General features: G+C 36.8%; 1 protein-coding gene across 1 annotated transcript in view; it reads right to left on the bottom strand.

Moving 5' to 3' along the window:
* The window catches only part of TET1 (tet methylcytosine dioxygenase 1), a 118,084-nt gene that overhangs the window by 18,263 nt on the left and 85,079 nt on the right, over window positions 1-14,742 (bottom strand). The window contains exon 6 of the mRNA XM_042909000.1: window positions 4,038-4,249. Coding sequence (XP_042764934.1) covers window positions 4,038-4,249 — 212 coding nt within the window. The remainder of the gene's footprint in view (window positions 1-4,037; window positions 4,250-14,742) is intronic.

Below are 14,742 nucleotides of genomic sequence, written 5' to 3'. Positions count from 1 at the left end.
GTCAGTCTGTCAGTGCAGTACCTGCTTCAGATCCTCTGTCCCTCTTCTCTGCCCTTCCTCCACTCGCATTCTCTCTCTCAAATAAATAAAATATTAAAAAAAAAAAACCATTAAAAAGTCTTCATTAAGGTTATAAATGAAAAAATTGAACTGAAAGTAATTTGGTTATTTTATCACATTGGGGGCATTTCTGAGGTCCTAACAGACCCAATAGTAAGGATGACAATGATTACAATATTCATACAAAGATATGAAACCAAGGAGGTAAAAAGCACTCTTTGGTTTCTAATTGCATAATCCTCAAAACTTGAATAGTATGTGCATAGTTCTTTCGTAATGATTAAAGATATAAACAAAAACCCATATTTTAAAAAGTAAATAAAAAGAATATAGAAATGTAAAGTTTGAAACTATTATTAGTATTTTTAAATTGTGAACATCAGGAAAATGCCTAATACGTAAGGTAACACTGAATATGATAAGAAAGTATACAAAAAGTATCATTTAAGATACCGCGAAGGGGAGGAATTGTCTAAGTACCCCTAAATCTTCTTACCAAGATGGAAGATATATTGTAAAATGACAAAATGTTACAACAACTTGAAAAGGAAGAAAAAGGGTATGCAAATGGGATTAAACTTGAAATTACAGAAGGACATTAACGTTGCCAAATAGAAAAACAAATAACACATTTATGTCATTGAAATGACACATGGAAAGGAAAGAAAATTGTAGTTTCACTGAAAGCTGACAGTTATTTAAACAATTAAAAACACAGGAAATGTAGAAGTTCGTGAGACCTACAAGAGCTTTTGCAAACAGTCAATATCACTGATAATAGGACAAATGAAATGAAAGTAGGTCCTTATCTTATGGACTAAATATGATAGTCCTGCCAATAATTTCTCAATTGAATTACATTAGCAAGCAACAATCAAACTCAAACTGAGCAATTGTCTATAAAATTAGGACCAAAGCAAAAATGTGCTATTGGGACCTCCTCAAAATAAAAGCCTTCTGCACAACAAAGGAAACAATTAGGAAAACTAAAAGGCAGCCAACAGAATGGGAGAAGATATTTGCAAACAACATATCACATAAAGGGTTAGTATCCCAAATCTATGAAGAACTTATAAAAAATCAACCAAAAAAGAAATAATCCAGTGAAGAAATGGGCAAAAGACATGGATAGACACTTCTCCAAGAAGACATCCAGATGACCAAGTGACATGAAAAAATGCTCAACATCACTCATCACCAGGGGAAAATACAAATCAAAACCACCATGAGATATCACCTCACCCCAGTCAGAATGGCTAACATTAACAACTCAGGCAACAACAGATGTTGGCGAGGATGTGGAGAAAGAGGATCTCTTTTGCACTGCTGGTGGGAATGCAAACTGGTGCAGCCACTCTGGAAAACAGGATGGAGGTTCCTCAAAAACTTAAACATAGAACTACTCTACAATCCAGCAATTGCACTACTATAGGTATTTATCCAAAGGATACAGGTGTGCTGTTTTGAAGAGACACATGCACCCCAGTGTTTACAGCAGCACTATCAACAACAGCCAAGTATGGAAAGAGCCCAAATGTCCATCGATGGATGAATGGATAAAGAAGATATGGTATATATACACAAAGGAGTATTACTTGGCAATCAAAAAGCACGAAATTTTGCCATTTGCAACTACACGGATGGAATTAGAGGGTATTATGCTACGTGAAATTAGTCAGTCAGAGAAAGAAAGATATTATATGATTTCACTCATATGAGGACTTTAAGATACAAAACAGATGAACATAAGGGAAGGGAAGCAAAATAATATAAAAACAGGGAAGGGGACAAAAACATAAGAGACTCTTAAATATGGAGAACAAATAGAGGTTTGCTGGAGGGGAGATGGGCTAAATGGGTGAGGGGCATTAAGGAATCTACTCTTGAAATCATTGTCGCACTATATGCTAAGTAACTTGGATGTAAATTAAAAAATAAATAAGTAAATAAGTAATAATAAAATTTAAAAAAATAGGACTTCAAAAATATCAATACAATGAAAGACAAGGCATGAGATTTAAAAAAAAAAAGTTAATGTTTTATTTTTGAGAAAAAGAGCTCAAGTCAGAGAGAGAGGGAGAGAGTATCCCAAGCAGACCCTTCACAGTCAGTGCACAGTCCATCGCGGGGCTAGAATCTACAAACCAGCGAGATCATGAACTGAGCTGAAAGGAAGAGTCAGACACTTATCCAACTGAGCCACCCAGGTGCCCCAAGTCTTCCTGTTTTTGATTATTGTACAGGAATTATGTAAGAGAGTTTTGTCATTCTTAGAATATACTCTTGAGTAGTATTTACAGGCAAAAGGTATCAAGCCTGCAACTAACTGACAAGTAATCCAGAAAGAAAAAATTTAAAAAATAAAAATAGCACTAATAATAGTAGTTTTTTTTGTTGTTGTTGTTATTTATTCTTTGAGAGACAGACAGACAGTGCGTGAGCAGGGGAGGGGCAGAGAGGGAGGGAAGACACAGAATCCGAAGGAGGCTCCAGGCTCTGAGCTGTCAGCACAGAGCCCAATGCGGGGCTCGAACTCATGAACGGTGAGATCATGACCTGAGCCGAAGTCGGTCACTCTACCAACTGAGCCACCCAGGCACCCCAAGTAGGTTTGTGTGCATGTGTAAAAAAGCAAATTTTACAAATTGTTAACAATAATGAAATCTATGTGAGGGGTATATATGATAAGAGTTCATTGAAATATTCTTGCATCTATTCTGTCAATAAGAATTTTTCTTAATTTTTCTTAATTTTTTTTAAGTAGGCTCCAACTCACAAGCCAAGATCAAGCCCCACATTGGGTGTAGAGATTACAGAGGGGATGTCGTATATTTTTGTTTATATTTTGTATAATGACATTTCTTTTTTTTTTTAACGTTATTTATTTTTGAGACACAGAGAAACAGAGCATGAACGGGGGAGGGTTAGAGAGAGAGGGAGACATAGAATCCAAAACAGGCTCCAGGCTCTGAGCTGTCAGCACAGAGCCCGACGCGGGGCTCGAACTCACCTCGAGATCATGACCTGAGCCGAAGTTGGACGCCCAACCGAGTGAGCCATCCAGGCGCCCCATGTAATGACATTTCTTTAAATACTCTCTAGTAACTGGAGTTGGCTTAAATAGAAAAAATGATAGAAATAGATCTCCTCCTCCCATGATTGACTAGCATAAATTTTCAAGTTTATTTATATATTTTGAGAGAGTGAGCACGTGCATGTGAGTGGGGGCAGGGCAGAGAGCGAGGGAGAGAGAGAGCCATAGAGAATCCCAAACTGGTTCTGCACTGTTAGCGCAGAGCCTGAAGTGGGGCCCGAACCCACGAACCATGAGTTCATGACTTGAGCTGAGGTCAGACGCTTAACAGACTGAGCCACCCAGGTGCCCCAACTGGCATAAATTTTAAATACGTCACAAATTCAGGTTTTTAAAATTTACAATTTCAACAAGAACTAAAAGAAACCATGGGTGGACTACTATATAACTTGCAAGAAAGAAAAATGTTCTTTAATACCACTTAAAATGCAGACAGAAAAGAAAAATAGGTATGATTAATTATATTATAAAAGAAAGAGGATGGGGTGACTGGCGGGCTCAATCGGTGGAGCATGAGACTCTTGATTGTGAGCTTGAGCCCCACGTTGGGTGTAGAGATTACTAAAAAATAAATAAATGAGTAAAGGAGAATATCCTAAAAGGGTCTCAACTCACTATGAAACCAAAGGAGAATATCCTAAAAGGGTGTCAACTCACTATGAAACCAAAGGAGAATACCCTAAAAGGGTCTCAACTCACTATGAAACCAAATTTCTATTACAGAAAAAACAAAAACAAAAAAACCCCACTTCATTATTTTTAGTTTTAGAATACCTAAATTTATGTTCTCCCATATAATACACGTCATTGGTAGTTAACTAACAGTGTAATATTACATAATAGAGGTCTGAACAGGAAAGCAGTAATAACTAAATTTGATTACTTTTCATTGAGCGTGCATCTTCGGTCTGTGGGATGACCATTGTAGGACTTCAGATTTTCAGTGAGCTCTGTATACAGTCTGTCGGCCATGGGGAGAGGGATGCCGTCCCACACCATGATGAGGACCACCATCACAGCTGTTGGACAATGGTGGCCTGTGCGCTGCCGAACCAAACAGAGAACTTTTTCTTCATCGCTGCCTCTTCTTAAAACCTGGAAAAGCAGAGTGCATTTGTTTATAGAAAACAAGAAACCTAAACTTGAGTGCAATGGATATTGGTTTTAAAGCTCTGTATTATTGCATTTCAGGTCTTTTTAAACGTGACTATTTCTTAAAGGGTTGAAGCCTATTTAGTTTTTAGACTAGTTGCCTCTACACAACTCAGAGTAACCCAGGTTACTTGACTAACAAACAACAGGCAGAACAGGAGTCTGTGGTATGTGGTTATTACTTGTGAAAGGAGACGAAAGCAATCTGTGGTTTCTTTCGCTGTCGATACAGTATTGCAAAATAGACAACAGAGGATTCCCTGGAAAAGAGCCTAACTGTTTTGCTCTTACACAAATGCCACAACGGGACAAATCTAGCCAGATGCAAATAACCAGGGACCCTCAATATTAAAAATGGACTTCAGCACTTGGGTGAATGGTTTTATTTGACAGAATAATTAATATATAAAGGAATGCTCCTAAAATTCCTGTGACCTTTCCATGCTATCACAAGGATCTAGCATACCCATATTATCATAAGATTAAGGTGGTTCAGTTGACAAGGTAAATGCAAAATACAATTAACTTTGAATAATTATTGATTTTTCTTACACTGTATCGTACCCATGGGGTGCTATAAAGGTCTCAGAAGTATTTAAAATATAGCCCAGTGGTCCTAGTGCACACCAAAACATTACATAAAAATGTTGACAAGACATAAAACCAACCAATTCTGTTTAAAACTCCCTCCATAAATCACAAATTTACACAGCAGAGACACTGACCACATTAATCAGCACATAATCAGTAAATGATAAAGGTGCCCACCCCTGTGACCAAAATGGAGTAACGAACAGCAAAATTATTATCCCATTTCTGTTGCTATAATAATATTACATAAACTTGAGATGAAACTTCTTAAGATGTTAGTTACCCAATATCACTTTCTTCTGTCACTCCAGATGGTTAACAATCATTGCTACCAAGGCATCCCTTGAGTAGAGTTGGCTTTAGGACCTTCCCCCTAAACACAATTATTTATATTAAAATTTTTTTCTATACTTATATGTCCTTTTACAGCCAAATAAGAATACATTTGCTTTCAAATAATCTCAAATACAAAATGATATATAATGTATTAAACAAAATTATACCAGATAATTTTCAAGTTTTCAAGCAAAGAACAAAGTTACATTTATCTAGTCTTTGTATGGGAAATGCTAAAACGCTATTTATTCATGGTTATCTGTGCTTTTCTCAGATTCTCCAAATGTCATTCAGTGAACATCAGAAAATTAAGCATAACGAGTCTCTAAATTCAGATCTAGGTTCAATATGCTGCTTAAGTATTGCCATGGTATGAAGATTTGTGACCACCAAAAATCCATATATTAAATCTTGAATCCCAGTTGTGGTGGTATTACAAGGTAAGGCCTTTGGGAGGTAATTAAGTCACAGGGGGAAGCTCTCATGAGTGAGATTAGTGTTCTTATAAATAGACACCACAGAACTCCCTAACACCTTCATACATATGACAACACAAAGAGAAGAGGACTCCCCCCACTCCCCATCCCCCCCTCCACCCATGCTGGCATCCTGATTGAGACTTCCACACTCCAGAACTGGGAGAAATATATTTCTGTTGTATAGAAGCTACTCAGTCTGGTATTTTCTCATAGCAGTCTAAATGGAGGAAGACAAGTATTATACCTGTGTAAGTCTATAAAAACTATAAAACATTAAAAGAAATTAAAGGTGATCTCAATAAATGCAGAACTACCATGTTCATGGAATAGACACTATTATAATGATGCCAATTTTCCCCAAATGGATTTCCAGATGTGATGGGATCCCAAGCAAAATCTTATCAGAGTTTATTTTGTTTTGGGTGGAAGTTGACAATCTTGTGCCAAAATTCAAATGGAAATGCAAAAGATGAAAAAGGGCCAAGAAAATGAATGAAGGCAAAGTGGTTTACCAGATTATGAATCTTGACCCTTACTGCACATAAGTAGCTTGAGTTATATTGTTGATATAAATATGAAAGTTAAAACAACACGTTTTTGAAAGAAAACATCTTCATGACCTTGAAGCAGGTAAAACCAATTTAGAATAGATTACCACATTTAATAACTCTAAAGAAAAATATTAAGAAGGTGGATTGTACAGGCACTTGGCTGGCTCAGGTAGTAGAGCATGGAACTCTTGATCTCAGGGTTGTAAATTTGAGCCCCATGTTAGGCATAGAGATTATGTAAAAATAAAATCTTAAAAAAAAAGAGAGAGAACTTGGATTATATTATAATTAAGTATGTCTGTTCATGAAAAACATTAACTAGCAAGAGATTAAGAAGGCATACAGGCAAGCAATACAGTGGGAGAAATATTTATAATACACATAATTGATAAAGTATTTTTACCCAAAGTATATAAGGACATTTCTCCAAGTGAGTAATAAAAACACAATAGAAAACCAGCCAAAGATTTGAACAGGCTCGACACAAGAGAATATCAAACAGATGATGAGCATATGAAAATATGCTCCACATTACTCGTCATGTAGCAAAGTAAGAAAATTTTAAGGCACCACATATGTTGGTGTGATGATAAAATAGTGAAAACTGCTATAGAAAACAGTCTGGAAGTTCCTCAAAAAACTAAAAATAGAACTGCCATGTGATCCAACAATTCCACTCTGGAGCTTACATCCGAAAGAACTGAAAGCAAGGCCTAAAACAGTTATTTGCGTGTTCATAGCACCACTATTCATAATAGCCAAGTGGTGGAAGCAATTCAAATGTCCACTGACAGATGAATGGATAAACAAAACGTGGCATATCTATATAATATCCAGACTTAAAAAGGAAGTGAATCCTATTACATGCTGCATACAACATGGATGAACTTTAATGATACAATGTTAAGTGAAATAAGTCAGTCACAAAAAAGCAAATCTATATGATTCCAGTTATAGGAGGTACCTAAAGTAGTCAAATTCATAAAACATAAAAGGGGAATGGTGGATACCAGTGGCTGTGATAATGGGATAATCGGGAGTTATTTAATGGGCATAAAGTTTCAGATTTGAAAGATGAAAATGTTCTGGAGATTTATGCCACAAAAATCTGAATATATATTAATGCTAAAGAATTATACACTGTGGTTAAGTGGGTAAGATGGTAAATTTTATGTTTTTTTAAACATAGTATAAAAAAAGTGGAAAGAGGTCTTAAAAAAAAAAAAGGCTCTAAACACCCATTAGAATGTCTACAGTGAAAAAGAAAATATCGAGTATTGCTAAGAATGTGGAGCGACTGGAAGAGTTGTATGTTAGTCATGTGACTATAAAGAGATAACCACTTTGGAAGACTGTGTGTTCCTCTCAACCAAAGCTGCACATATGCACACCCCACCCTCCCCACCCCTGCAATTTAGCAATTCCACTTCTAGATGTACAGCAAATAAAAGTGTATTCTTATATTTCCCAAAGATTTCACCTATATTCATAATTATCCCAAATTGGAAACAACTCAAATGTCAATCACCAGAAGAATATAACTCCATAAATTTTCAACATTTATGGTAACAGAACACTACTGAGCAATGAGAATGAGAATGACTTACAGTTACAGAAAACATGAATTAACCTTACAACTCTAATGGTGCATAAAGGAAGATAAGACGAAAGAATAATTATTGTAAGACTGCATTAAGATGAAGTTGGAAACAGGCAAGAGAAACCCATACTGTTAGAAGACAGGACAGCGGCTACTTTTAATCGGGGATAAGAGGGGACAAGAGTGCTTTTGAGGTGCTAGTAATATCAGATGCCAATTACACAAAGGTGCTCACTTTAGAAAAATCCTGTGACCTTAGGATTTCTGTAGTCTTCTGCACATATGCTACAGTTAATTAAGAAGTCTACCTTAACCTAAATTAAAACAAAAAACTGGAAAAGGCTGGAGCACCTGGGTGGCTCAGTCGGTTAAGCGGCCGGACTTCGGCTCAGGTCATGACATCACTGTCTGTGGGATCGAGCCCAACGTCGGGCTCTGTGCTGACAGCTGGGAGCCAAGAACCTGCTTTGGATTCTGCGTCTTCCCCTCTCTCTGCCCCTCTGTGGCTCGCACTCTGTCTCTCCCTCTCTCTCTCAAAAAAGAAATAAACATTAAAAAAAATTAACAGCAAAAACTTGTAAAGGCGGTCATTTACTACTTCAGGATACTTTAGCAAGTTTCTTAACCCATGTATAGCAGCACAGAGCTAGGATCTAATTAATATTAGCCACTATTTCATGTCTCTTTGATTTATTACTGCACACTTGGCTCCTGATCATAGAATTTCAGCTCAAATATTTGTTGAATGAATGGTTAAAAACCACAAAAGCCCAATGTGGTTGCATTTTACAAAACTTTCAAAAAAAACCAGTTACACTATTAAGATGAAAACTCTCATTTCAAAAGATTTTAAATGAGTATAAATATCCCCAATTTTAAAACTTTTCTCGAGAATTGTATCATTTAGAAAGTGGAAGGATTTATTAATTTATAAGCTGTTGAATCTGTGGTCATGTGGCAGTCACTTTAGATGGTAAATGGTACATACAAACTTCTGTGGGAAATGTTTGTGTAATTAAAAACACACCACAAACTGAATGAAAAACGTTTTAAATAGTTTTCATAAATATGATCGACTTGTCATATATGTAAAATAATTTAAATACCATGAAGTCCATCCTTTTAAAGTACAGAATTCATTGGTTACTGTATACTCAGCGTTCACCCTCTCCCCAACCCCTTAGAAGTCATGCCACTTTTTTCTCTTTCCTCTGTCTGCTTCGGTCCCAAATCTATTTTCTACCTCTATGGACTTTGCTCATTTGGGACATTTCATATAAATGGAATCCTCTAACACGTGGCCTTTTGTATCTGGCTTCTTTTGCTCAGCCTATGTTCATTCATGTATGTAGTACTTGTCGGTACTCTATTCCTTTTTACTGCCAAATAAGTATTCCATTGCATGGACATGCCATTTAGACTGTTTCCACTTTTGCAGTTATGATTGATGTTACGATTAACATTTATTTAACAAGTTTTTCTGTTGACATGTTTTCATGAGACCAAGCCCTGCAATGACAGTGTGGAGCCTGCTTAGGATTCTCTCTCCCCCTCACTCTGCCCCTCCACAGCTCACGGGGGGTGTGTGCACTCTGTCAAAATAAATATATTTATTTTTTAAATATTTATTTCCTTGTTGAGAGAGAGAGAGAGAGAGGGAGAGAGAGAGAGTGGGGAGGGGCACGGGAGAGGCAGAGAGAGAAACCCAAGCAGGCTACTCTTTGTCAGCACAGAGACCAATGCAGGGCTTGATCTCATGAACTGTAAGATCATGACCTGAGAGGAAATGAAGAGTCATACAAGCCACCCAGTCACCACTAAATAAATAAACATAAAGAAAGAAAGAAAGGAACAATCAGACTATTTTCCAAAGTGCAAGATCAATTTTGTAATTACACTAGGAATGTACAAATGGATCCAATTTCTATATCCTCGACAACTCTTGTTATGGCTTGCCCTTAAATTATAGGCATTCTAGGGTAAAGTGGCATCTCATTTTGACTTTGATTTGCATTTTTCTGCTGAGTCATGATGCTGAGCATATTTTCATGTGCTTATTGGTCACCTGTGTATCTTCTTTGAAAAAGGTCTGTTCAAATACATTGTTCATTTTAGTTTGGATTGTTCATTTATTATTGATATTTAGGAGTTCTTTTCTTATAGTCTCTATTAGACATCTGCTTAGCAAACATTTTCTTCTATTCTTATTGTTTTTTTGACCTTTCTTTATAGTCGTGTGAAGCACAAAAGTTTTAAATTTTGATGAAGTCCAATTTATCTTGTCACTTGTGCTTTTGGTGTTTTATCTAAGAAAAAAATTGTGTAATCCAAGCTGAAAGATTTACAGCTATGTTTTTTGTTGTTATTGTTGTTGTTAATTTTTTAAATGTTTATTTTTGAAAGAGAGAGAGAGAGAGTGCTCAGGAGAGGGGAGAGAGGGCAGGGGGAGACAGAGGATCTGAAGCAGGCTCCATGCTGACAGCAGAGAGCCTGATGTAAGGCTTGAACCCAGGAACCGTGAGATCATGACCTGAGCTGAGGTTGGATGCTTAACCAACTGAGCCACCCCGGTGCCCCTACAACTATGTTTTTATGTTTTGACTAATGATTACATAGCTTGAACTCTGACATTTGAATCTCTGATCCATTTTGTGTCCTAGTCTTTAAGTGACTAGGACTTTTCGTGACAAGTTACTTCATTGTAAAGTTTTTAAGTTAAAAGATGTGGTAAATAACTAAATATAAATAAGTGATCCTGGATTGAATTCAGACCCAAGAAAAAATATGTTGTCTTTTTCCATAAAGGATAGTTAGATATAAGACCTAAAGATTAGACAATAATATTAAATCAGTTTTGATAATTGTCCTGTGGCTATGTAAAACTTTCTTAATTATAATGTGGTTATATAAGGCAACATTCTGGTTTGTTTGTTTTTTTTAAAGACTTCATGGGGCTCAAACTCACAACCCTGAGATCAAGAGTCTCATGCTCTACCAACTGAGCCAGCCAGGCACCACGCACCATCCTGATTTTTATGAAAAACATAGCAATGTATTTAGGGGAAAAGGGCATCATGTTTACAAATTACTTTTAAAGTATTAAGAAAAAATAGAGAATAAAGAGAGAGAGGGAGAGAGAAAAATAAAGCAAAGCTAATTTGGTAGAAAACTACATTTGCAAAATGTAGAGTATATGGAAATTCTGCAGTATTCTTGCAGTTTTTGAATAAGTCTAAAATTATTTTAAAATCATAAGTTTAAAAATAATCCTATGATGTTGGCCAAAGTTCCATATTGTATATTTTATTCTCAATACAAGCTTGGGATTCTTGTGCTCATTGTCCATAGGGATGGATGACAAGTTTCAAAACAGAGCCACTCAATCAGTGAGATCATAGGTCAAGACATAAGCTACAGGCAGATCTCTGGAAAGTACCAAACCCAGGGATTCAAAAAAACAGGCCACTGTCAGAAACGATGTAAGAGCAAAGAATAAGTCTGCATAATCGGAGGAATGAAGAATGGACATATATTTTGTAAAATAAAAGATCTCCCATCCTGAGATTAACTCAGTCTGTGGGACAATGAATATTCAATGCATACTAAGGCCTAGTAACATCTAAAATAAATTAATGTAAATTAATAAGTATGTGAACTTAGATAAAGCAATTAGTTGCAAGTCCAAAATACTGTCAGGTTAGCAAGATGTCATTTTGTCTAATTATTATGCTGCAAATTGTAATCACCTGGGAAGCCGATTAAGTACCACTGCAAAGGAAATCAGACAAATGCAAAATTGAATATACAGTATCATTTCGATTAATGGGGAAAGTATTAGTCACGTACTTTTCTATCGGGATATTGTAGGGGAGGTAGACATTTGTAAGGGGTCTGTATGAGTTAAGTGTGCAAAGCAGGGCTAACTCTGTTTGGAGAGCGGGAAGGCTTTATGGAGGAGACTCCTTTTAAAGAACTACAGAAGTTTGCCACCACAGAAAAGAGTACAAAGACCATTCTAAGAATTTTGGAAAATAAGTCCCATGAGGCAAGGATGTTATTTAAGGAAGAATTCTGCTAGTTGTCCAGATACCAGATGGCTTCTGTGACTTATAAAACCTCTTTTATTAAATTATTATTCATAGTTGGCTCTATTTCTGGGATCTCTGACATAAAGATGATGTTCACTCTGTATATAAGATGCAGCTCAAGAGTCAATACCTTCCCAAAGCCCTTCCTGGACCCTCATCTCCAAATATTACTCTTGGTCTCCTCCCTACTCCTTCTATATGCTCTTCTCAAGCAGGCAAGTGGTAGCATTTCAATAGTAACAGCACACTGGTGACTGCTTGAGGCACGGCCATGAATGAACTCACCCAATAAGGAACACTTGACGGGCTGAATGAATTGCTGAGGAGTGATGGGGAAAGCTGTGTGATGGAAACTCTTGCCACACATCAGCTTCTCCGAAGATGTAGGGTAACCAAAAGTTTGAGCTGCTGAAGAAAATCTACGAGGACCCAGAATTTCCTTTGGCAGTTTAGGTATTGGTTGACCATTGGGAGAGCACGCTCAGAGAAAGGGTGAAGAAAGAAGATAGAGCAATCTGATGATCATTAGGAAAATATTTCCTAGCAAATCTGTGATAGAATTCTCTCATCCTAGGTTATACATGATTCTGCCTCTACAGCCTCTTTACGAATAGCTCTGCAAAGTACATTCTTAACGATTTTCCAAGAACATGGTCCCGATGGGACAACCTATAGAAATTCCCCATGGATAGTTCTTAAGATTGGGATCAAGAGTGACAGCCTAGGATATTCTAAAGAACTCTCTGGTGGTGTGTGTGTGTGTGGGTTCAGGACAACTCATTACTAAGTGTATGAAAACTGCTGGGGAGAGAAGACTGTCCTGAGAAACAAAATTACTGTTATAATTTCTAAGGAGGCAGGTATAGGTAAACAGTATTTTCACATGCTTAGGGGCATAGAAAGAAGAAACTCAAAGACCTAGAGAGGTTTCCCTTAGGGCAGGCAGATTTGAGTTCTAGTCATAGTGTATTTATATAGGCAACAAAAAATTATTGAAGCAGCTGTCTAATCCCCACCACTTCCAAAAACCAGAGAACATGAGGTATTTATAAAAAAGGTTTAAAAAAAAAATGAGAGGAAATTGTCCTTCTAAATTTCAATTTTTTCTTTAAAGCTATAGCAAAGCACATTTTATCAGGCAAGCAATGGTCTGCTCTAAATGGGTCAAGGAACAATTTCAACCAAAATGAACATATAGAAAATGGAATTTTAAATCACTGAAAAAAATTCAAATTAACTATGGGATCCATACATAAAATTATGAAAGTACAGGGAGACACTATGTTTCTAATAGCCCGGTAAAGACTCAGGCTTCCTCAGCCAGATGAAAAAAACTCTGAAGGTATAGAGTAAATGACATTGATTTGACCAGGTAAGAATTTCAAGCTTCTGTACAAAGATAACAGTCAAGCACTATGACTAAAAGAAAATCTACTGGGGGGCCTGGGTGGCTCAGTTGGTTAAGCATCTGACTCTTGGTTTTGGCTCAGGTCATGATCTCACAGTTCTTGGGTTCGAGCCCGGCATTGGACTCTGTGCTGACAGCACATGGTTATGAAGAGTGAATTCATGGAAGAAATAAAAATGGTTAATAAAACCTTTTTTTTTTTTTTTTTTTTTTAATTTTAGGGAAAGAGAGCAGGTAAGAGGGGCAGAGGGAGAGAAAATCTCAAGCAGGCTCTGCGCTCAGTGAGGGGCATGACTTGGGGCTCAATTCAAAGAAACTGGGATCATGACCTGAGCTGAAAACAACAGTTGGACACTAAACTGACTGAAACACCCAAGCACCCCAAATGGTTAATAAACATTTAAAAGAAACCAACGTAGTTAATTACAATGTAAGTTCACTCATAGTATCAATTTTTGGTTACTAGGTTAACAATGATGAAATAGATTACACTATTAGATATATATATATATATAATTCAATTTTTTAATATAATTCAATTTTTAAGAAATTAACAATAACTAAAAGATTTATTGTTAACTCAAGTGTTTAAAATTTTTTTTTAACATTTCTGTGCGTGCATGTGCAAGAGACAGCACAAGCGGGGGAGGGGCAGAGAGACAGACACAGAATCCAAAGCAGGCTCCAGGCTCTGAGTCATCATCACAGAGCCCTACACGGGGCTTGAACTCACCAGCCATGAGATCATGACCTGACCCGAAGTCAGACGCTTAACTCACTGAGCCACCCAGGTGCCCCTGGACTATTTTAAGCAAAGAATTTGTAAGAGTTTGTTTGTTTGTTTGTTTGTTTGTTTGTTTGTTTATTTTAGCATCTTTAAATATTAAGCAAGTTCTCAGATGCTTTCTTTATAATTTCTAATATTGGATCCAAACTATACATGAAGAATTCCATTTCAGCATGCAACTAAGAGTAAATGCCCTTGAGAAGATTCTGCTCCAAAACAATCCCATGCTTATTTTTTAAAACATGTTTATTTATTTTGAGAGAGACATGGGCAACAAAAGGGAGAGAATTCCAAACAGGCTCTATGCTGTCAGTGCAGAGCTAAACCAGAGGCTCAATCCCACAAACCTCAAGATCATGACCTGAGTCAAAATCAAGCGTCACTCAGCCGACTGAGCCACTCAGGCACCCCAATCCCATGCTTATTTAATCAACCTTTCTTGAAATTTAGAAAGTTTTTGCCGTAATAATATTAACCCTGTCACTACTCTGCCCAACATGCTTCAGCAGGTGTCGAACATTTTTAATTGAATGTTTTAACATCCAAACTTAGTTTGGGTATGCCCAGGGTTGTTAAACATCATTATCTCAGAAAGT

The sequence above is a fragment of the Panthera leo genome, chromosome D2 (assembly GCF_018350215.1).
Source record: "Panthera leo isolate Ple1 chromosome D2, P.leo_Ple1_pat1.1, whole genome shotgun sequence".
In the NCBI taxonomy this organism is placed as follows: Eukaryota; Metazoa; Chordata; class Mammalia; order Carnivora; family Felidae; genus Panthera; species Panthera leo.
The sequence above is the reverse complement of the archived record's forward strand: the minus strand, read 5'-3'. Positions and strand labels throughout refer to the sequence as shown.